Below are 24,404 nucleotides of genomic sequence, written 5' to 3'. Positions count from 1 at the left end.
TTTATTTATTTCTAGGAGAGAGAGAGAGAGAGACAGCGTGAGCAGGGGAGGGTCAGAGAGAGGGGGAGTCACAGACTGAAACAGGCTCCAGGCTCTGAGCTGGCAGTCAGCACAGAGCCCGACGTGGGGCTCGAACCCACGAACCGCGAGATCATGACCTAAGCGAAAGTCGGACACTTAACCGACTAAGCCACCCAGGCGCCCCGGGTACCGGCTCTTTGAGGGGGGCCAGCAGAAGGCTTGTCCCTGGACCCACAGAGGCCTGTGAAGCTGTGTTCGCTGGCCCCGCGACACTCACATCTTCTCCCCCGATGGAGCAGCTCTCTCCAAAAAGCACACCCTGCTGCCATTCCTAACGTCTGGGGTCACCCCCTCCCCTCTGTCAGTGAGACCAGGAGGAGAGGCACCCTGGCTTCCAGGCAGGGGTGCTGGGGGATGGGCAGCAGGGAGAGGAGCCCCCGGCCTCCCAGGACAGGTGGGTCAGGGAGGGGGGAAGGGAGGAGGGCATCCTCCCAGGAGCCTAGTGTGACTTTGGCTTCTCTCTAGAAACGTCCAGGCAAAGAGGCCACTGTGTGAGCGCCTCTGCCTTCTTCCCAGAGGTGCTAACACGTCCCGAGAACCATGCAAACAGCACGGGGGTCAGAGTGACCTCTCTCTGTCGGGGCCTCCGTAAGTCACCGCGGACCCTTACAGCACCTGCTTCCTCCTCCAGCTGGCTGCCCAGATGGGCATGCTCCCCGCGGGCTGACCTCACCCCTGCCCTGCAGCCCCTGCCTGCCGACCTCCTCCTGTAGTTTTCTTTTCTTTGCTCCTTCCCCACACCCTGCAGTTTTATTGAAGTATAATCGACAAATTAAATTGTATATATTTAACACGAACAATAGGATGCTTTGATATCCTGTACTTTTCTTAACTCTTTGGGGGCTCTTAAAAATGCAAAGGGAGGGGCTGCAGAGCTGCTAGGAGATGACAGCGTCTTGAAGGAGTCTGAGCATGTCAGCTCTCCAGTTACTTAGAAAAAAAAAAAAACAAGCAATAAAACGTTCTCACAGTAAAAGCTTTTGCAGTCTCAACCTCCTTTTAACTTTGGGAGTTGAATCTATCGGCAAGACTGAGAGAAGATACCCAGGGGAGAAGCAACATGCTCTTTGCTTAGGGGGAAGGAGGGGTGCAGGCAAGGCTTGATCCGGCCAGGTAGGGATGAGAGCTGCTCAAGCACTGGATGCAGGAGGGGGTCCGGGTGAGTGTTCTTCCTCGTGCACCCTTGGGTGTCCAAGTCCCAGATGCACCTGACAGGTGTTGGAGAAACGCTTGTCTCAATGGGGAATGCGGCCACTCCAGTCCAGCAGCTGCGGGCTCAGTGCCGAACGACGGAAACGGCTGGTGTTCTCCCACTGGGAGAGGTGTGACCCCCCTTGACTCTGGCCTGGAAGGGGGGCTGTGGGTTCCACGGTGCCGTCTCCAGCTGCGGGGCAGGGAGGGCCCCGCGACGTGGTATCTGGGTGAGCAGGAAACACTGCAGGCCTTCCCGGAATGGATCCGCACAAACCGACAGATACAGCCGGAGAAGTAGAGGCTTGTGTTGTTGCTTTTCTTTAAAATTGGTAAAAATGAGACAAGATCAAGAGGGAGGTGAGCGCTTTCCCGCTGCCCGCTGGGCGTGCGGCAGATGAATCCGGCTTCTGGAACAGCCGTGCCGAGTGGCTCTGTCTACGGTTCTCTTTCGGCCTCTTGGGAGTTATTCTTCCCCTTGAAGCCACAGTTAACAGTGACATCAAACTTTACAAGAAACCTCTGCCACCGACATAGCAGCACGTGTGTGACTCTTCTCTTCCTGTCTTCTCTTCTGATGAGACACCAAATAATCCATGTGCAGTCAGGGGAAACTCCAGAAACTTCTCCTCTTGTGGGTGAAGAGCCCCTCCCTGCTCGGGCTCAGGCTTTGCTCCCACAGGGCCACCCGGGCCCTGTCTGTTGACACAATTTCTTTGCTCAGAGACACGACAAAGAGCCGTACTTGGTTGGCAATGGGGTGTGGAAAGAAGGGGGATACTTCTTGGGGCGAAACTTTTTCTACCCCTGAAAGATGAGGTCCTACCCCCCTAGAACCTGTGAATGGAACCATATTTGGAACTAGAATCTTTGTAGATGTAACAAAGTTAGGGTCTCTAGCTGACATCATTCTGGATTATCTGGGCACCCCTAAATCCAATGACAGGCATTATGAGTTGAATTGGGCTTCCCTTAAAAGATGTGCTGGAGTCCTAACCCCCAGACCTCAGAATGTGACTGGATTTGGAAATTGGGTCTTTATAGCAGTCATCAAGTTAAAATGAGGTCATTAGGGTGGACCTTGATATAACATGACCAATGTCCTTATAAAGAGGGGAAATTTGGACAGACAAGCCCACAGGGAAGATATAGGGAGAGGATGGCCATCTGCAAGCTCAGCAACTCTAGGCCACCAGAAGCAAGAACAGACACCTGGAGTCGGAAGAATCAGTCCTGCCGATACCTTGATCCAGGACCTCCAGCCTCCAGAATGGGGATGAGAAAGATCTGGCTTGTGGCACCCCAGGGAAACTCAGAGGCACCTAAACAAAAAGACCCCTCTTCCTGGAATGGAGCTCTTATTTGGCTCCTGCTGACGTGCCATGATGATTCACGGGCCCCACATCGCAACTGTGTGAACAGTCATGTGGGCAGGTCATCCTGAGTGGGAGCCCGGAGCCCAGCAGCCAAAACACAAAGCCAAAAGTGCTCTGGGAGGGGCCTGAGCACATACAGCCTGTGGGAGGGGCCTGAGCACACAGTCTGTGAGCAGGTGGCTCTCCCACCTCGAGGGCCCGGCCTGCACCCTGCTGCTGGACATCCGTGCATCTGGGCTAGTGTCGTCACAGCCATGAGGACACACACACCCTGCCCTGGGTTGTTCCCGCCCTGACCTGTCCCCCAGCCTCGAGAAAAGGGAGGACTTGTCAATATCCAGGCCAGGAGCCAGACTGCTTATTCATTCACTGTAGGTGCTATTTATGGGTGGGAAGTCGAGATGGCTGAGTTTATTAATTAATGATCCATCTCTGGTGTTGATGTATAATTCATTTCAATGCCCTTTCCCAGGACACAGCACAGCCACAGGCCCCAGCTGGCCTGAGCTAGAAGGAAGAGTGCGGGGTGGGGGGTGGGGGGCTGCTGTAGACATCAGGGCTACGGGAAGACTGACGGCATCTGCGGCCAGGGCTGAGGGCCAGCGGACACCTGAGGGCCCACATGTCCAGTGACAGGCCCGGCGAGAGAGTGATTCCAGGGCCCCAGGAGAGCGGGTCAGAGGAGGAGTCGGTCCTGGGCTCCAGGTAGGAAGGAAGATCGGTGGGAAGAAAGGCACAGCCAATCTGCGCCTGAGATGGAGCTTTCCAAGTGCTTAATGCTTCTCCCTAAACTGGCCGAGGCAAGGGTCACACTGGCCAGTGAAGGATGGCCAGGGCCTGGCGGCCCACTGGACCCGTCACCCATGACCACCACTTACCCATACAGTCTTCACTCTCTCATTCATACCTGCTTGCTGGCACTCCCTAGCTTCCAGGCTGTATTAGTCATCTATTCTGCGTAACAAATGACCACAAACTCGGGCTCCAACCTACTTACTGTCAGTGTCTGTGGCTCAGGAGCCCCACTGTGGCTTTGCTGGGTCCTCTGCTTGGGGCCTCAGAGACCCTGGGCTGCAGAGATGTCCAGTGGGGGCCAGAGAGCTCCACTGCTTGAGGCTCCTGGCACCTCCCATGCTGGGCTGTGTTCTCATCTGGAAGCCCAACAGGGGAAGGGCCCACTTGCAAGCTTATCCCAGGCACTGGCAGGATTCATTTCCCCATAGCCGTGGGACTGAGAGCCCTGGCTTCCCGCTGGCTGCTGGTGGGGCCGTCCTCAGCTGCCACAGGCTTTCCGCAGTCCCCTGGCCTGTGGGCCTCTGAAAGGCTGTCCCACCACACAGCAGATGCTCCATCTAGGCCACCAGGAGAGTCTGCCTAGTGAGTCTGCTAGCAAAGCGCTTCCTGTATGATGCAAGGAAACCCCAGGGTAATGTCACCTGTCACCTGTGCCATATTCTACTGGTTAGAAGCAAGTCATAAGCCCTGTTTACGCTCCAGAAGAGGGGATGCCACAAAGGCACCTACCAGGAGTTGGCAATCATGGCAGACAGTCCAGGACAGGCAGAGACCAGACAGTACCTGTTGCCATGCAAGAAATACCGATTAAGGGAGCCATGAGCTTATGGGAGGGGTGGCAGCAGGGGTGACGCACTCTGGAGCCCTGAAAACACAGAGGCCGGGGCCTGAGGTGGTCAGTACTCTGGACACCCCAGCTCTGGGCTCAGAGGGACAAAGGGGCGCCATCACAAAGCTGGAAGAACCACCCAGCATGTTGGGAGCAGTGTGGACCCCAGGACTGAGCGGCGGCTCACCACGGAACAGACCCTTGCCTCAGGCACCGCTGTGCGTGCAGCTCCAGGGGTGGGGGCTCCGTGGGCCTTTCACTGGGAATCTCCGGCTGGGGAAGCAGACGGGAGGATGCCCAGGGGACAAAGCCCAGCCCCTGGCTTCAGCGCAGGGCGTACCTCTGCTCTTCTCGTGTTTTCTTTCATCCTCACTAAAGTCAAACAGCCTTTACTGAGGCTTTAAAATCTTTAGAAACACAGAATCTGAACACTTCCTCCCACCCAGACCCTCCACCAGGAATCACTTGGGGCCCCCAAACCTGCCACCCTGGCCAGCACCCCCTCCCTTACTGACAAGCCCCACTCAGCTTCAGGAAGCAGACTGCTCGCCCCTCCCGGCTCCCGGGGAAACTTCCCAAACTACTATTACTAACGATCCGCCGCACCCCCAGCAAGTACGACAAGAGAAATGCTGAGCAGGTATCTTCAGAGTACATGCAGGCCCTGACCGCCACCGCAAGTTTCCAATACGGGCATGTGTGTCCCGCAAAGCACACATGCACACAAGCAGGTCGAGCTCACAGCCTCCTCTACCGGGGCCCCCGGCTTCCCTCCATTCCCATGGAGACTGGGGTGCAGTTTCTCTCCACGTGGGACTGGAGACTGAGCTGTGTCCCCTGCGGTACCTGATATACCCCGTTAGGAGGTAATCAAGGACAAACAAGGGCATATGGGGGGGTCCTGGCCCAACAGCACTGGTGTCGTCCTCAGAAAAGGAAGTAACTTCCCCGCTCCCGGGCCGCGGGTGGGGGCGGCCCTTCCACTCTGGTTCCCAGGGCCCTGCCTGAGAAGGCTTCACACCTGGGTGGGCCTCCCGCTGCAGTCTGCTGCCGGGGACCCGTTTGTCTGGGCCCAGCTGGGTGACTCCAAGCTCCCCTGATGCCTGGACCCCAGCCCCTCATTCTCTTCTCCAAGACGCGTCTGCTTTGCTCACTCTGGAGGAGCCGGATCTGCTCCCTGCATTCCCGCACGTGTGGTGTGGACCCTGGGGGGCGGGTCCAGTGTGGGCCTTACACAGGCAGGCCCCGTGTGCATGTGCGTGGAGACTGGGCTGTGGGGGTCTACACGGGAGAGGCGGCGCCTTCTCTGAGCTCAGGCAACCCCCGAGGGAATGGCACCTTACTGCCCCATCTCCCCTCTCCTCTCCGCGTCCCCTTTCCCTCTCGCTGAAGTTCGAAAGACCCGCACGGCATCTCACCCCGATGAACCACTCGTACAGAAGGTGCATTTTGTATAACATTGGGGGGGGGGCACATGGGGACAGCTGTGGGCCAGGCGCTGTGCTCGGAGCCCGGGGCACAGGGGCACGGGATCCGGGGGCAGGAGGGTCGTTTCTGCCCCTGAAGGAGCTCCGAGGCTGGGCGATCGCCCGGGGCAAGTGCTGAGCAGGCAGGTGGTGTTTGCTGTTATTGGTATTAGGTGGCGGGGCTGAGGGCAGACATCTGAGCAAGTGGCCATAAAATGACAGAAGTCATGGTAAATGCCAGGAAAGGGAGACAGAGAATCCAGGGGGTCCTAGAGGTGTGGTGTCAACGGGAGGAGGGGAAGTGGCCTCTCTGGCGGAGGGAAGGCCCCGGATGCTCCTGAGGGATCCGAGGGGGCCCCTCCTGCCCTCCCTCCAGGTGCCAGTTCCGTAACCAGGAGCCACAGAGGTACTTCCCACCTGGGGGGACAGACAAGGCCCATAGCTGGGGTGCGGCCGGGACGACGGGGGGGCAGGTAAGCCCTCCTGCCCCCGGGCCCCTGCCCGTCTCCGCTCTGCGCTGTCCGGTGCCCACGCCGTGGTGGACTGGAGCGCCTGGTCTCTGCCCAGCCGTAGGCAGCGGGCCGAGCCTGCCTGTGCGACGGCAGAGCGGCCGGGACGGCTGCTGGCCGCACCTTCCTACACGGCCCCGTGTGGCTTCGGCTCCTGCTCTGCCGATGGTGTCCGCCTGCCACTGGCCAGACGCCGCTGCCCCGTCCTGCTTGGAACGGGCAGCTGACTGCTGGCCAGCCCTGCGTCTGGGGTCCATACGCGCTAAACGCCCCCGTGTGCCCATGGAGGCGCACAGAGTGCACATTCCCAACAAAGCCTCATTTCTGAGTCTGGGTTCAAGTCCCCGCTGGGATCAGGGCCAGTCCTGGTGCCGGTTAGACGCTGCCGTGGGTGTGCTCAGGACGGTCCCCAGGGCCGGCCACGGAGGGGAAGCCCCCGTTGCACCTGGGAAGGGAGGAAACGGCACAGGAAGGCCCCGCGGTGCTCACTGCACCCCGTGCTGTTTGCCTAAGAGCCGCGTCTGAGCGGGGAGGTGCGGCTCCCACGGCCTAGGAAGCGGCGCAGGGCCGGGTATGGGAAGCATTCTTTGGGTGCCTCTGGCCCATTACCTGGCCAGGTGAGGACGCCGAGCTCACCTCTGCAGAGGAGGGGACGGAGCCAGCTTGCACACTCAGGGACGGCCCCCCCCGCCCACCGCCTCTGCCCTCCCCTCGCCCGGCCTCCCACGTGCCAGGAGGCCCCTGCACGGGCCCCAGGTCCCGGCCCGCATCTGACCCCAGTCCCAGCCCTGCGGCCTGGCTCCCAGGCTCCCACCTCCATCTGAGATGCTGTCCACACACCTGCTGCCTGTCCGTCCCCGCCTGGGGCCCCTCCGCACCGCCCCGCGAGCACACGGAGTCCTCCCCTCACACGGGGCCTCGCGAGTGGAGACGGGGAGTGTCTGCTGCCAGGAGAGCGGGGTTTCCCAGACGGGCCGCCTTCTCACTACCGCCTCCCGCTCCTCCGAGAGCCCAGCGTGGCCTGCTCTTAGCTCAGCTGCACATGTGCAGACGCCGGCGTCCCGCACCGTCCCGCCCCCGCGGCCAGTCCTCCTCCACGCAGGGACTCTGCTTCCGCTTGACCAGCGCCCACGGTCACCCCGTGGCGGACTGGGCCGCTCACGCCGGCAGGCGATCCCACCTTCCGCTCGGCAGAGGACGCAGCAAAGCCGTCCTTGGCCTCCAGGGCCCTCCACGCGGCCCCTCCCCATCCCCCCATCCCCCCTGGCCCAGCCCCTCAACATCTTCCCCGCCGCCTCCCCCCCTCCTGACCCCCATGTGCTCCAGCGCACCTTCCCGTCAGGCCTCCAAGCCCGCAGCTCCTCGGAGGACAAAGATGACGGTCACCTCCATGCTCCGTGCTGACCCCTCTTGCTTCCTGGGAGCCCTGGTTCCGGACCACTACCTTCCTCCTCCCTCCTCCGCCCTACTTCCTCCTCCCTCCTCCTCCCTTCCTTCCTCCTCCCTCCTCCTCCTCCTCCTCTGCGAGATGCTTTCTGCTCCAGGCTTCCATGGGATGACCCTCCCGGTTTCCTCCCTGTGCTCTGGGGACTGTCTGGGGCCTGTGCTCTTTCCCTGCCCCCCCCTTTCATGCCATCCACACTCCCTCCAGGCGATCTTAACTGTCCACAGGACCTCTGACATCCCCACAGGCCAGACCATCCCCCAGCGGCACACAAACAAGTCTGAGGGGCCCACAGACGGCGTCCCCCGAAAGCTGACGTGAGGGCTGCCGGGAAGCAGGGCCCAGGGGCCTGCTGGCCGCCCTCACTGGTCTGTGCCCGTCCCAGCTCACGCACCACTTACGTTGAAGGCACAGGTTGCTCCCACCACACACCTGGGAAGCCTTTAGATTGTTCTCTTCCCCTCGAGTCACCCCCCCCAACTCCTCACCAAGTGCCGTGCACCCTCCTGATCCACGCTGACCTGGACTCAGGGCCTCAGGGGCGTCCACAGGCCAGGCCACTCCCTGTTCACCCCATGATCACCCCCACAACGGCCTCCAAGACCTGAAGACCCAAGCTCTGACCTCTCCTGCCCCCGGCCGCGTGGTCCCGCACCCCAGCCCGTCCATGTTGCCACGCTCGGTCCACCTCGGTTCCTGGGTGCCACCCTCGTTTTCCCTCCTACCTCCTTCTTCCCACCACCTGGTCCCACTACAGCATCAGCTCCCCACCCTGCCCCGCAGGTGCCCTCCCCGTGCCCACAGGTTCCCGAAGTGGGTCTTCTGCTTCTACATGACTGCGGCCCCCAGAGGGCACAGTGACCCTGTGTTGTCTTCTGATGTAACTGCAGTGCCCACCACATAGTAGGTGCTCAGGAAACATCTCAGGTGGTTGAGCGAGTGAGTGAAGGATTTTCAGGGCACAAGGCCAACCAGAGGTCAGGCCCTTTGAGCTCCGACCTGTTTGTCAGGCTCAATTCATACAAAGCATTTTATACAAATGGAGGTTCCCAGAGGCGCCCAGGCCCTGGGGCTGCGCTGGCCTCGTGAAGGGGGTGGGCGTGAGGAGCCACTGGCCTCCCGGGCCCGCCCACCACCTTCTCTAGCAGCACCAGGACTGGGGGCAGGTGGAGAGTCTGCAAAGCTCAGGGTGTGGGCCCCGATCCAACGGCTGGTGTCTTTTTAGAGGACGAAAGACACGGACACAGAGGGAGGATGCCGTGTGGGGACCGAGGCAGAGGCCGGGGGGGGACATCGCAGCCACCGCCAGCTGGACGGGGCAGGAGAGGGGCCCCCGCTGGCCTCTGCCCTCTGAACGTCTATTGTTTCAAACTCGCACCTTGTGCCGATTTGCTGCCTCGGCCCCAGGCTCACTCGCGGGTGAAAGCGGGTCCTTGCCCGTACGGCGTGCAGGTAGGCCCCGTCTCCGGGGGCGGGACGAAAACAGGGACTCGGGGGCGGGGGGCGGCTTCTAGGAACGGGGGGGACACTGTGGATTGTCACAGCGGCTGACATCAGTTGCACGGGGCCGGGGCGCTACCTGCCCTTGTGTGCGGGACAGACGTGCTCACCCACGGCCGCGCTCCGCTCCGTGGGGCTCGAGCGTCCTTCTGTTCACTCCTGCTATAAATGCTCTGAGCCCAGAGAGGCTCCTTCTGTTCCCTGCGCAGACCCAGAGTATTTTTCGCACGGTTTTAATAAGCACCGAAGTTTCCAAGAACACAACCAGCATGGACATCAAAAGAAGGTTGTATTATTTTTGTCCCAAATGCTGCCGGGAGTGCTCACCGCTATCAGTCACCTGACCCCCAGGGCCCAGATGACACACCTGTCTTAGCCTGACTTGCCCTCAGGTTCCTGGTGACCCCACACAGGGGTACGGGGTGGGCCTCTGACCCCCTTGCCGTGAAGACGGGCACAGAGCAGCATCACCATATCCCTTCGTATTTCCTCTAAATCACCGCGAAGCCACCATGTGAGTTTAGAGGACCCTTCGTTTTTGGGAGCTTATACTTTGTCTGAAAAGATGTACTTAGGGTGGGAAGAAGCAGGTGTTACCAATATGCTTTGTAAACTGGGGCCCTGGATCCAGAAAGGCAGGAAGCTCGCTCCAGAGTGCCAGCCTTTCCTCCTGCCCCCACCCCCCGATGCCAACTGTCCCCCGCTGCCAGAGCGGGGAACATGGATGGGCCCCGGGTGCGGATCTCAGACACATCCACGGAGCCCTGGCTGGGGCCCGAGCTGCCAGCCTGTCCGTCCAGAACGGGAGACCACACGGTAGGGGCGTCTGCCTCCTCCACTCATCTGGCATGGGCTCTGCTGATGGGCAGGCCTCCCTGGAGCTTCTAGAAGGTTTCTTCATCACTGGACCATGTATGAGCCAAGACCTTTGGAGTGAATAGGCAGTCGGCTTCCTCTTGGACTCGGGCCCTCCGCAGGATACCTGGTGCTTCAGGCAGCAGGGATGTGAGGTGCGGTGGGACCCTCATCGACACGGAGAGGCCCCGCTCCCCTCCCTGAGTGTCAGCCCCCTGCCTCCCCAGGGCAGGTTCGAGAATACAAAGAAAGAAGCATGAGTCCAGCAACAGACACGTTAAAGGGATGTGTGCAGGGGACAGTCTGCAGAGATGCCAGCTGGCTGCTGGCGAAGGACATGCCGACTGCCGCTCTAGCACCCGGCCCTCCCCTAGGCCGGTACCCCAGGCACGGTGCCCCCCCAGGCCGCACATGGGGGCTGCTGACCCGGTGCGTTCTGTGGGTTCTGCTGACGGTTTCCCCGGGGGGTCCTGAGTCCTTCTGGGACAGACACAGGTCATGGACGGGCCAGGCACCCCCTCGCCTTTGGGGGATGCTGAGGGACACAGGGGTGGCTCTTCCCCAGCACGAATACCCTTCCCTCCCCGACGCAGCCACAGAGCGAGGGGGCTTGCACGTGCCTGGGGCCCCAGCTTCCCACATGACTGAACTCAGTCACATCTCAGAATGACCTTGCGAGGTGGGGGCCAGCACTCCCTGGGGTCACGGGGCACAGCCAAGCAAGGGCACGCCTGGCCAGTGATGGGGGGCAGCCAGGGGCTGGGTCAGGCCTGCGTCAAGGCAGGGGCTCTCCAAGTCAGCACAGCCTCAGCCCCTATACATCCCGTTCACAGTCACCTCAGCCGACACCTCGCCACTGCTCCTGAGACAGACTGGGCATCCCTACTACTGACGGAAAGTTCTGGAAGGGAAACTTAATCCTCTATTATTCTTGATCATCACCTCCTAGCAACAGACTCCACGGCAAAGCTTCACTGAATCACACTGAAAGCCAAGACCAGAGGCCTTGCCTTCTCGTCTGACCACATGGCACGTCCATCACGCATCTGCCTGTGACCTTGGCTGAGCCTCCAGAACCAGGCGGTGACCTCTGGGGCCACGCTGGAGCTTCACCTGGAGCCCACCTGCTGCAGGGGTGAGAGCCACGCTTCTCCCAGCAAGTATGTGCACGTGGGGCTTTTCAAGTCTGACGCCCGCCACACGGGGCCGCGCCTGGGTGGGTGGGTGACTTCTCCTGTGCAGGGAAAGGTGACTTCCCCCCCTCGACTGGCATCTTGGAATCCTGGCCACCCCTGCTTGGCCGCCCCAGAGTTTGCTGTGCATAGAAACTGCGGGGCTCACTGCCTGGAGCCCACCAGCCTTCTCCTTTCACTGATGACACAAGGGTGGGGGTGGGGGGCATCAAGACCATCTTCCTAGGTGTGGGCAGAAGGAATGCGGGGCCTCGAACATTCTTGTGGCCCTTCAGAGCTGGAGGAGGGCCCTCAGCATTTTATCATCCAGCGTCTGATCCAGATGTGAGGAGACTGAGTCAGGTCACCTGCTGGGCTGCCTCCACCATGCAGGCCTCCGGTCTTTTGGGAGCTCTGGTCTCCTGCCCTCCCCGGGGCTCTGTCTGGGCATATGCTCCTGGTCAGTCAGGACCAGCCTCATTCACTCCCCAGGAAACCTGGTGGGGGCCCTTCCCACCAGGACCAGCCTCCCCCTCCCTTACCGGGTCTCCAAACTAACCGTGCAATTAATTGTCTGAGCCGGGGCTTTTGGACGTCTCCGCTCCCGTCCTTCACTGTCATTTCCCTCTCATGCACGCTTGTGTCCTTCCCTGTCTGACGTTCCCAAATAGATTTTAAACTCCTTGAAAAGACAGCGAGGGACCAAGTTTTCCATCCCCTCGTGCCCCCTACCCCCGCCCCGAAGCACAGTACTTCATATCAACCAAATACGGGGCTGACAGCTCCCGCCACGGCGATCAGAAGCCAGAAATTCCAAAACCAGACCTCTCCACATCGTCAAATAATTCTAAAAATAATGTTCTGTCTAATATTTAATCTCTACGCTTAGAATCATTCCCCTGTGAGTGGATGAAAACCATAAATTCAATCTACCATATATCAAACGGGTCTGTTATCACTCCAGTGTTCAGCGAAGAGCCCGATGTGAGGAAGACACATCCCATGTGGGGGTATTGCCTGCAACCCCCCAGCACCTGAGTAGCCAGCACCCCACCCACCGCCCTTAAGGGAGACCGGCGTCCAGGTAGGGGGGTATCAGCTCAGGCCTCTTCCCATAGCTCTCCAGGGCTGGGCAGAGAAAGACCGCTCTGGGCAGTTGGATGTAGCAGCTCCCACAGAAAGGGCACCGGGGCAGGCACCGTGGCCCCCCAAGAAATCAAGAGCCATCCTGACCCCTAACGTGCTCTCAGGAGGAGGAGGAGGCTCCGGGGGACACAAAGAAGCAGAGGGAGCACTAAATGCAGCAAGCTGGAGCACAGAACACGTGACAGGGAAATAAGGGGAAGCTGGTGATAGAGTCATCTCCAGAAGATTCCGAGGCTCGCTTTAATGAGCAAGAGCTCATTTATCGGTGTGGTATGAACACGGCTTTGCTCAGCCAAAGCAGAGGCCGGACGGGTGCAGAGAGCTGTCTCCAGACACACGCGGTCCTACCCGGGCCACAACAGGTGGCCCCGCGAAGCCACGGCGCATCCACTCCAAGCTCCCGCGTGAGGCCCTGAAGCCCAGCCTCGCCCGCTGCAGGGTGCAGGCCGTTCAGAGAGCTCCGAGTGCTCATTCATTCGTGGATGCTCTTATCCCAATTAAGCCACTCAAAACTTTTGAAGTTCATGAGTCATTTGCTTCAAATGTCTTTAAATTAAGGACAGATTCACTTCCCTGGTAGCAAACACCCAGCAAGTTAATTAAAAGGGGCTCAGCATTTAAACCACCATCGTTGCTTCAAACAGAAGGAGAGAGGCACGTTTCTCCCGCCACAGCTGCTCACTACTCCCTTCCTTGCCCATCCCGGCACTTAGAAGAGATTTCCTAGCTTGACACTTGCTCTGTTGTCCGGGCCGGCTGACCATCGGTGTGAGGGAAGAGGACACCAGCCTGTCCCCTGTGCTCACAGTGGGACAAAGCAACTTGGAAATCATCCTCGCAAACGCGTGAGTGAATTCCAACATAAAAATTACCAGGCAGGGCTGCGATGACATGTGAGCCATCTCCTCCTGGAGCTGCCTGGTGTCACGAATACGTGACTGATCCAAATGGGGACAGATCCTGAATGACAATGGAGACCTCACCGGGCTTGTTAGCCCCTCCTGGGTGATGCACCTTCGAGAGCTATGAACACGGATGCTGGGGAAAGCACCAGAAGTATCTGAGCAGGCTGGAAAATCTCAGGGTCTAGGTGGCAGCAGGAAGGTCTGAGAACATCAGGTTGAGGAACTTTTTAATGAGCACTAGCTGTATGCCAAGCACCCACAGCCTAGGAGAGCGGCAGTGGGCAAGTGCAATAACGAAAATCAGCTGGCTTGAATTCCCCACAGCTCCCTTTACGAGTTTTAAGATTAAAGCCCAGGAAATGACTTTGTGTTTTTCTCCCAGGAGACTTTGTGACTCCAGACTCAGAACATGACCAGCAAGAGAGCTGTCACAGGAAAATGGTGCTTCGCTGTGGGGAGCCCTCCTCTCTCGACCTCAGGTGAACTTCTGCCCCATCTGACACTCACCCTCTGCCAGCACCGTGTGAGGCTGAAGCTCAATGCCTCGGTGAACCTGAGCCAGGTGATTTTCCATCCCAAGCAGTTCCTAGCTAGTGCCATCTATACCTCTGCAAAGAGCACCAAGGTCAGGGATGAGGATGTGGGACTTCATCAAATGACCTCATCAAATGACTTCATCAAATGACCCTAGAATGGAGCAGTAAAATGTTGCAGCAAGCTGGGTGGTAGATCGTCACAAGGATAACAATCATTATTCCCATCGCTATCACCATCCTCACCAGCGCCATAAGCATCATCACCATCACCACCATGGCCATCATCATCATCTTCACCGGCATCACCACCACCATCATCACCATCACCAGCATCATCATCATCACCGCCATCATCATCACCATCATCACTATCATTATCATCACCAAATTAACAGCAGCAAACATATAACGAGCAGCTATTACATTCTAGGCATTGACCACCTGGCATATACTGTCTCGGTGAATCTTTACAACATTATAAAATGGTTAATTCTGTAATTCCTACCGAGGCGCACAGAGAAGAAAAGCAAGTTGCCCAAGTTCGCACAGCTAATACAAGATGAAGCCAGGAATTTGAAGGCAGGCATCTAACCCACTACACGAAAACTAGGAGGGGCTTCCCAATCTCTTCACTTACAGGGTGGTCCCTGGGAGAGGGTCTGTTCCACGACGCCAGGAGCTGTTCCATTTAATGTTGGCTCCTGAGGGATTTCAGAGCGCCCCGAATCTCCAGCCGTCTGTTCTTCTATTTTTCTATGACCACCAAAATCTGTATTCTGGACGGGCAGGCAAATGTAACGTCGCCCTTCCAAACATCTCTCTACAGAAGCAAAAATAAAAACTCCCAACTCCCCCACACCTGATTCCAAACATGCCCCTCTGGCCAATGGAACTGGCCTGACAAATTCTTCACATCACTTCCCCAAACTTCACTTCTGTCCGTCGGGGTGACCTCAGCAGCGCGTAGGCAGAGCTGACTGTGTCTGAGATGAGAAGACCTGCCACGTCCCTGGTGGCCTGTTCCCCCTTGACACTTGTCAGCTTCCCCCGGGAGGTACTCTTGCTGGGTATAGAAACACCTGGCCTGTGTGCAGGGTCCTGAGCTCATGCTTGGTGTTGACGTACTGAATCTCACAACAATCATTTGGAGGAGATATTTCTAAGATTTAACGTTTTTGGTGAAGAAAACAAAGTCACGAGAGGACTGCCCCACGGTCACACAGCTCCATGCAGGAGAGCCCAGATCCACGGGCGATCTGAGGCCTGGGAGCACATATTGCTAATCGTGCATGGCACGCACAGCCTCCTGGACCCCCAAGCCCACGCTTGCAGCCTGAATTCTGCCTGAGAAGCGTGAGCAGCAGTCATCTCCACAAAGAGTCGGGACCCCAGGCCCATGTCTGGTGACTGCCAGGCCAAGGGGATTCGCAGGGTTCCCGCCTGGGCTCCGAACCTGGCCTCGGGCCACGTATGCAGGGCCAGCTGGGCCATAACGCACCCAGTTCAAAGTGTCACCTCAGCACTTCCTGTCTTGCCTTGCTTGGCTGGAATGCCTAAGGCCGCTGGCACCCGTTCCCAGCATCCTGCATCACTTCCCAGAATTAACATTTCTCTGCACTAAAAGCAAACACACATATTCCCCCTCCCTTGAAATTTGTTTTGCTAAACAAATTAATCTAGCACCAGATTATATTGTGAAGAACCATAAATCTTTTCCAAGATAAGCATCTGTCGATTTGGATTACCAACATCCAATGTACCGCGAATTAATCTGCTGAGCCTTCTGACGCTGTCCCAAGCATCTAACTTTTAGTAAGAACAAGCGTAATCTGGAATAAACAGGCAAACGTCCCTTCGTCCGTGCCTCTATGGTAAGTGACGTACGTGAAGGGCATGACGGCAAACGCAGGCAGCACCACATTCTGTGATGATGGGGCTTTGTGAGTTTATTGAGATAAAAACAAATGCTTCGTAAACTGCTTTTGGGTGCCCGGCACAGACACGACGAGCTGAGGGCTGCGTGTCCATAGTTTCTGGACAAAGGCAGCCTGGGAGGTGGCCTGTGACAGCCAGCAGACCTTGTGCCCGGGGCTCCAAGCCCACAGCCTGCGTCCTCGGGCCTGGCCCCGGCCCTTGGCTTTGAGACGGAGTTGGGGCTGCTGTGTTGCTCTCTAGGGAAGAACTGCTCAGAATAAAACCTTCAGTTCTCTGGTCCAGGTGAAGGCAGGAAGTAGGTCAAGGAACAAAAGCCACCCACTCGTGAAAACCTATCCGCGTCCTGACCAAGGCCAGAGCTACAGGAAAATCACCTATGCTGCCGACAGACCCTGAGGAGCAATTCTCTTCTGCCCCGTGGGGCCTGAAGAGCACCCACGTGGGGCCTGTGGAGCCCAGGCCCTTAGGATGTGGAGAAGCAGGCAGATGGGGGGCTGGAGGAGGCCCCGTGCCACCCTACCCCTTCGTGCTGACGCCCTGCAATTTGCATCCTGTTTTACTAACTAGCAAATACTGCTGCTTGTCCGGGACGTGCATGCACAGGTCCGACCTGTGAACACCCTGATCCCGGTGGCCATGGGGCTGTGGCCCTCACAGAGCCTAAGGGAGCTGGAGGCAGGTAAGAACACGGGGGTCCCCGAGTCTGCACTCTCCCTCAGCTGGCCAGGAAGCTGGGTGCATGCCTGATGCCGTGGGCAAGCTGTGGCCGGGGGGTTCTCAAGGGCCGGAAAAGGAGGCGCAGGAAGAGAATGAAAAACAAGACTACGTCGCGGTAGATACTTGAAGGCCAAGAAATGGTAACCGTCCGAAGGCACCGGGGATAACGGGCGGGGGAACCAGGGCCGTGTCCCCCAAACACCTGCTCGACTGTCTCCAGGGAAAAGACGCTCCCCAACCTGAATGGGTCTGTGGGACCTCCACTCATGTCGCAGTAAGTTCTTCCTGATACCTGACCTCAATCTCTTGGGCTGTTTGGAGCGATCCCTTATTCTGGGCCAATCCAGCAGCCATCCCTCCGCAGGGCTACACCCTGAAGGTTTTTGGAGACTCTAAATGGGCCCCGATTCCATCAGCAAGTGCGCCCGCGTCTCACTCCCAGGCTGGCCCGGAAGCCAAGGCCCTACCATTGGGAGAGATGTGGGTACAGTGTGCCTGGCACGACCGGATGCCCCGAACCCAGGGAAGGCGGGCATAACATCCCCTTCGGGGCCACTGCTAAGGAGAGACCCTCTACCGTCCCCCTTCTCCCAGCAGAGCGGCGTGGCTACAGCACAGCCCCGATCTGCAGGGCACACAAGTCCCCGCGTGGACACACATGCCCCCTTCTCCCCAGGGCCACCGCTTGTCAACACTCTGCCATTGTTTTTGGGTTCCGCCGCTGAGAAGCGGGGAGTCCCGCCGAGTCGTGTCCCCCAGGCAGAGCTGGGCATCCTTCGGAAGCCACACCCCCAAGGTGCCCTCCCTCCCTCACCGACCGAACCCCAACCAGAAAAGAGGTGGGTGTACCTGAGGTCTCCCCCAGAATTCGTGGGGGCTTGACGTCTTCGCCATTGTCTCTGCTGGGACTGGTGGGAGGGTCCGTTGTGCTAACCCCAACCGGGATCCTATCCCTGGGGCCCGGGGGCTCGGCGGCCCCCTTAGTCTGCAGCGTCACAGAGGTGGCCGTGGGGCCCGGGGTGGCGGTGGTGGCGATGGCCATGGTCGTCTTCCGTGTTTGTGAGATGGAGGCCGTGGTGGGGCCGTAAAGGCCTGGAAACGTGTTGGACTCCGGGGCCTCCTCCTCCCCCGTGGGCCCCCAGGCGATGAACTCCGTCTCCGTGGTGGGCCTGCCGCCCCGGAAGTCAAAGCTGTTGAAGCCGGCCCCCTGCACGTGCCGTTTCCCCCTCCGCAGGAGGGCCTGCTGCTCCGAGCCGGCCGCGCTGCCCGCCGTGGGCGACGGGGACGAGGAAGAGCCGAGGGAAGGGCTGGGTCTGGCCGCGGCTGGGGGCTTGGCGAGCCCCCCTCTGGGCACCAGGGCGGCCACCTGGTCCCTGGGTCTGTGCGCCCGTTTGGCGCGCGGGCTGGGCATCTGCCCGTGGCTGCGCTCCACGCGGGCCGGGCGCGGGCTCCACACGGGCACGGGGACGCGCGCCGCCTGTCCGCTCTTCAAACTCCACAGCCGGGGCGGCCGCTGCGATGGCCGGGGCAGCAGCCGGAAGTCGGGGCCCGGGCCCAGGGACTCGCACGAGGGCAAATCCATGGCGAGCTGAAACATGGCTATAAGTATCCAAGCATGGCTTCCTGCGGAGCAGCCCGGCCAGCGGATGGACATGGAACTGCGTGGAAAAGAGAGAGCAGTGTCAGGTGAGGGCTCTGGGGGCTCTGCCGCTGTCCCTCCCCCCCCCGCCCTCCCCCCACGACGGGGAAGCGCCCTCGGGGTAAAGAACGCTGACCCTCATTGCAAGAGGGGAACCGAAACCCTCCGTTAGGGGCTCTGCAGCCCTGCTCAAGAGCCGTCTCCTGAGCAGCATCTGAGAGGCTCGGCCCCCATGCACCTGCTCCCGGGATTCGGCTGCTGCGGCCTGCAGGGCACCTCTCTCCCCGGGAGCATGCAGCCCACGTGGCCGGCGGACAGCGACTGTGCACCGCACCGGAGAGAAACCGAGTCTCAAAACCCCCAGCTCAGCTGACAAGATGGCCTCAAAGACCTCCCGTTCCCCACTCGGTTTCTGCCCAGATCGGAACACGGAGACACGGAGAGGGCGCCAAGTAAGAGAACGGCAGAGCTGGGAGCTCGGTCCACCCCTCGGGTCACACAAGTTACAGACCCAGGGTGGGTGTCCCTGAGCACACATCCTCCCCTTTCCGAGGCCTGGAGGCAGGGGCACTCGCAGTGGGGGGCGGGGGGCGGGGCTCACAGGACTTCACAGGGGGCATGGAGGCCGGGCATCTACTGAGCACCCCCCGTGCTGTGGTCCCCCCATCCCCCCGCCCCCACCGCCACCATCTCAGGCAAACGTGCGTATGTTAAAGCAGCCTGTGGCCTCGGAGGCCATGCTCTGGAAAGCTTCCCTCTGGAATTGGTTCAGGAAAACGAGATCTGCTGTGGATGAGCCGAGGTTTATCGATGCGCCAAGTCTGCCCAAGTGCTGCTCTGTTGACATTTCGGCTTCCCGTTTACCTTCAGCACAGGTGCCCTTTGAAACCTCACCGCCCGCCCCCTCGGCCCCAGGAAGGCTGGAGGAAGGGCAAACCCCACACCGCCGGGGACAGCAGGTGGGGCAGCAGGGACAGGAAGCCAGGCGGGTGCTCGGGCAACGTGAGCATCGAGAGCACGGAGGACAGACCCACGCGGAGGCTCTGGGGGCCCCGGGCCCTCGCCCCCTCCCCCACCAGCTCGGACAGCTGAGGGCTGGCCACAGGCACCTCTGTACTAGTCACCAGCGTCAGTGCTCGTCACCAGCGTCACGTGTGAAACTGACACGGATCCAGAACTGTCGTGACTGCTGGGGGTGGGGGCGGGGGCATCTGGGCGCTAAGACTCCAGCCTGAGGACCTGGTCAAGCCCAGCCCGGAGACAGTGGCTTGGGGCTTCCTGCGGGAGGCTCTGTGGACTTTAAAGGAAATAAATGAGTGAGCATCGTGCCGTGCGTGGGTCATGTGTGCATGCGTGTGTGCATGAGACTGTGTCTCAGGACTTCGTATCGGTGTGTGTGAGCACTGACGGGGGACAGCATGCCAGTTGATGTGTGACCGGAAGGTACCTGTGGGTGTGAGTGTGTCAGCGAGTGTGCACGAGTGTGAGTCTATGGGGGGGCGTCTGTGTGCCCATCGGTCACATATGTGTGCGTGTGCGTGCAGGTGCAGCCAGTGTGGGGTCTACACATGTCAGAGGGCGTGTGAGTGTGCCTGGGTGTGTGCGTGTGTGCGGCTGAGTGGGGGTCCGCACGTGTCAGGAAGCGTGTGCGTGTCTGTGTGAGTCCCCCCTCGCTCTGCACTCACCCCACGTGCCTGGGGCCGCCTCCTCTCTCGTGGGCACTCAGCACGTGCAGCTCCCTGCCCGTCATCAGGAAGTTGAAAGGAACTTGTATTAATGAGCGCTAATTACCGAAGGGGACTCATCCCCAAATAAAAAGGCCCCAGTATTTTAATCAGAATGAAGGTGCTTTGCTGCAGAAATTAGGGATCGCTCATTATGCTAATGCCTCCGCGCTGAGCTTCTGCCCGCGTGCAAGTTCTCTGCACAGCCAGCCAAGCTCCATGCAGGGACCAGGGCCCCTGTCACCGTGCACAGAAATTTAGGTCAGCGTGAGACACCCCAGCACAGGGGACACAGCTCCTCTGTGGCCACAGGTGACGCAGTGAGGATGGATGCTTCAGACCCTCTGCTTCCCCCACCACTCTGCACATTTGGATGGGAGTCCACCTCCCAGGGACATGGGGCACTTCTTCAAGCAAAAATGGTATCTCAGCCCAGAAGGCCTCACAGTCCCTACGAGGCCACACCAGGCCCCACCAGGCCCCACCAGCCCCCTCCGGCCATCACCAAGTAAGATCAGGCCCCTCCAGCCTCACCAGGCAATATCGGTCCCCTCAGGTCCCACCAGGCAATTCCAGGTACCATCAGACCTCCACAGGCCTCAGCAGGCACGCCCAGGCCTCACCAGGCCCTGGCAGTCACCCCTGGGCCCCAGCAGGCGCCCCCAGGCCCCGGCAGTCAGTCCCGGGTCCCGGCAGGCACCCCCAGGCCTCACCAGGCCCAGGCAGGCACCCTTAGACCCGGCAGGCAGACTGAACGAAGAGCAGCCATGGAAGCAGCCGTGTGCCGTCAGTACCTGGAGAAATATCGCCCCAGGAAATTAAAACCACTGCACCTAAGCCTGTGCCTGCTCGTCTGCCCTGGCATAACTTCACACACAGGATATTTCTGCCATTTTTCACCAATCATGAGCTGTAATTGGTTACCATAGAAACCCCCTCATTTCCACGCCACCCAGCTGTTATGCAGAAAAACCAACGAAGGCAATGGCAGGGAGCTTGCTTTGTTTCTCCTCTTCGAGTCTGAAGGCGGTGGACTAGTCCAGAGAGGGGACATCAGGAGGGCAGGTCCCGAGTCAGGACAGACAGACTCTCCTCCCGCCGGCAGCCAAGACACGCCGGGCTGGGATCAGGGGCAGAGAGACCCCTCCCGTGGGGAGGTCAGGGGCCAATGCTGTGGCCTGCAGAGATCCCCCGTCTCTCTACAGCGGTTAAAGGTCAGGCCCTCTGCTCTGCCACCAGGGCCGGCTGGCCCACACCTTCATGGTCCTGCGGCTACTGCTGCGTCCTGGTGTCAGGACTCACGAGGCGCAGCACGGGACCCCTCTCGTCACCCTCCCAGCGTGCCCAGACCGGACCCGGGAGCACTCGGCCCTCCGACCCCGTCCACACAGGGCTGCGAGGCCCCGTTCTGCTCAGGGCCCTCTGGCCCTAGAGCCGTCAGCCGCTGTCCATGGTGGCAGAGAGCCCCTCACACGTGCAGGAGGGAAGCCGTGGCTGCCACCACCACCAGCGGCTGTCAGAGCGCCACGGGACACACCAAGGAGGCCAGGCCACGTGCAGACCTCCAGGGCACCCTCAGGCCCCCTGGGAACACGCCCTCGCTCTGCGGCCACAAGGACATCCACGGGTGCCGCGACAGGTCCTGTGTCCCGCCACGGAAGGAGGCGGGAGACAGGCGCTCTCTCGAGCGGTTGGGGGGGAACGTAAGATGGCGCGACCACAAAACAGCTCAGCGGCTCCGCCAAGACTTGGTTACCAGCCGACCCTGCGCTTTCTATGCTGGGGACAAACATAAGTCCATGTGCACGAACGTTCATGGCAGCGTCGTCCGCCCTAGCAGGGAGCAGAAATGACCCAGGTGTGTGTCAGGCGGATGGATGGTGTGATACACACACTCCGCCCCGGGGGACGCTCTCCAGCCCGTAAACGGGAAGCGGGCTGCCACAGGCTGCAGCGGGGACGGGGCCCGCACACGTCACAGGAGGAGAAGCCGGTCACATCAAGCTACACGTCCTTCGCTTCCACTCCCGCTGAAGACCCAGGCCCGGCCGGTGAATCCAGAGACAGAAAGCAGATTTCTGGATGCCAGGGGCTGGGCGGGGGGCGGGGAGGACTGCTAATGGTTGTAGGGTTTCTCTTAGGGGGGATAAGAATGTTCTGGAATGAATAGTGCTGATGCCTGCATAACCTTGTGAATACATGAAAACCACTGAGTTTAGGGCATGTAAATCACGTGCCTGCGTCCGAGGTGGGGGGGACCAGCCTGGGGTGGGCACGGCGTGCTGACTGGGCTTGGATCCTACCAGGTGGGAGGGAGGAAGGGGTGGGAGGCGGGGTCCAGGGGGAGCCAGCGTCTGAGCATGGTGCAGAGTGTGCGTTCGAGATCTTTCAGGCTTGTGCACGGTCCTCGCAGGGTCCTGGGCTCCTCGGAGTGCCCAGCTGCCCAGCCCATCGCCCCACGGCCCACGCACGGCCCCGTCCCAGCCCCACCTCTGGCTGGTCAAGGCCACATCACAGCCACGGCTCCATCCACCTTAGTTTCTGGTTTGTAGCTTTTCCTGCTTCTCCCCCTTTTACATTTTTATTGAAATCCTTTTTTTCCCCCTGAGAACAGGTTCATATGATTCAACGGCTTGAGACTAAGTTCACTGCCTTCTGTGTTTTCTTCACAGAAGAACTGCTGTTGATTAAGGGACACAAAGACTTACTTGTCTTGTGGTTAAGGTCACACTTGTCCCCAGGGGGCTGGCGGGAGGCTGTGTCTGACGTGCAAGAGCCCTGGGGTGCTGAGACTCTGGGCGACGTGGGGAGCTCACACTGGAGCCCGGAGACCACGCGGCCCACAGGCTGCCCGGAAATCTTGCCACAGTAGGTGACGAGCGCCCCCACCCAGCCCCAGCGCTAAATCACCGAGGGTTACCCCTGCCCGCAGTGTATCCGCTCTCAGGCTTGTCATCAGCTGGCCTGGGGCACTGGTGATTCTGTCTGATGGACGGTTGGCTCACAGCCATCTGGGATAGTGACTTCCTTAGCTGTGTCCCATTCCGCTTCCTCCAGCTATGAAACGCGGGAGTTTTGAGGAGTTTACAAGGAGCGGGTGTCCCCCAATAGTGTGCGCTGTGCTTAGTGACCCGCTTCCCAAAATTAGCCCATGGAAAGGGGAGGGAAGTCACTTTTCAGTGGAGACACCTGGCACCCATGACTGTGGCCAGTGTCAAGGTCATATGCGCGGTGGTGAGTCACGGTGACAGCAGGCACTCCTGACGTGACGTGGCGGGGAGGGCACTGCCCCTCCTCCCACCCGACCGCGAGAAAACCAACCACACAAATCCCCATGAGGGACACTGGGCAGAAGACCTGGCCAGTCCTCTCCCACGCTGTCAAGGTCATCAAACACTAGGAAAGTCGGAAAAACCGTCACCACCGAGAGGAGCTCAGGAGACGTGACACCTAAATGTCATGCGGTGCCCTGAGTGGGATCCTGGAGAAGGAAAGGAAGTCGGCGAAAAGCTAGGGAAATCCGGATGAGGCGCAGGCTTCCACGGACAGTTTGGGGAGGACACGTGTGCCACAGTGACGTGAGACTGAAGGCGAGGGGTGTCTGGGAGCCGAGGACACCGGGTTTCCATCGGCTTGTTCGTCAGTTTCTGCAAATCCGCAGGCAGAGTTCCTGCAGACGCAAACCACCAAGGGAGGCAGGGCGGGACTAGGTCTGGATGTGGGGGTCGTGGGGGGGTGAAGGGACCTCAGCAGGGGCTCCCAGGGGAAGGGACGCCCACCTGGAGGTGGGTCTCAGGGTGGGAGCACCCACAAAGGAGCACGGCCTTCCTCTGATCCTCCGGCAGGCAGGGAAACGTGCCTTCGGGTAGGAGCGAGATCCCGGGGACCCAGTGCGGAAAAGGTTCCCCGTCCCCCGTGGCTCCAAGTTCTCTGGCATGACCACCCTGCACAGAGGGGGCCAGCAGGCTGCCTCTCCTTCCCCTGCCCACCTGTGCCCTGCCTGCCAACAGGTGCAGCGCCTCCCGCCAGACCAGGAGCAGAGACCCGCCCCCCCCACTCCCCACTTGGGGCAGGGCGCCGCCGTCTCGGCTCAGGAAGAGAGCACACACTTCCTTCTGGAAGGCAGTCGCTGGCTCAATTTTCCCAATGAAAGAAAAGGGAGTCGTGACTCACTTGAATGGCTTCCCCACCTGATGTCATTAATGTCCTGTCAGAGCCACCCCTCGCTGGCTCTACCCCGTGACTTACTATGATTAAGAGCGTCCCTCTCTTTCAGGAAAGGTGCTCTGGGTCTCCTACAAGGCTTTCATCTTCAATGGCCCCACGGATGTCAGGCACACATGTGATACTTGATTCACGGGGAAGGAGCGGCGTAGGAACCATTCATCCGCGTGGGACAGAGACCTCGGGAATGACACCAAGCGTCTGGTGACTGGCCCACCCCAGGGCAGGGGGGCCAGCTGCGGATTCTGGGGTCCCTCGGCGCCCACCCCTACAGGAGTGGGTTTGCTCCTGGGTCTTACCCTGGGTGGGCCAGGGCGGGTGCGTCCTGCCTGCTCCAGGGGTAGCCTGGGGCCAAGACCT

At 59.8% G+C, this 24,404-nt stretch overlaps 1 protein-coding gene across 1 annotated transcript in view; it reads right to left on the bottom strand.

Annotated features, from left to right (window-relative positions):
* AJAP1 (adherens junctions associated protein 1) overlaps window positions 1–19,846 on the bottom strand; it is a 62,156-nt gene extending 42,310 nt beyond the window's left edge. The window contains exons 1-3 of the mRNA XM_039218113.1: window positions 19,782–19,846; window positions 18,991–19,212; window positions 17,307–18,115 (exon numbers count right to left, since the gene is read on the bottom strand). Coding sequence (XP_039074044.1) covers window positions 17,307–18,115; window positions 18,991–19,212; window positions 19,782–19,846 — 1,096 coding nt within the window. The remainder of the gene's footprint in view (window positions 1–17,306; window positions 18,116–18,990; window positions 19,213–19,781) is intronic.
* Between the last annotated feature and the right edge of the window lie 4,558 nt (window positions 19,847–24,404).

The sequence above is a fragment of the Hyaena hyaena genome, unplaced genomic scaffold, assembly GCF_003009895.1.
Source record: "Hyaena hyaena isolate Hyena2069 unplaced genomic scaffold, ASM300989v1 scaffold_733, whole genome shotgun sequence".
Lineage (NCBI taxonomy): Eukaryota > Metazoa > Chordata > Mammalia > Carnivora > Hyaenidae > Hyaena > Hyaena hyaena.
The sequence above is the reverse complement of the archived record's forward strand: the minus strand, read 5'-3'. Positions and strand labels throughout refer to the sequence as shown.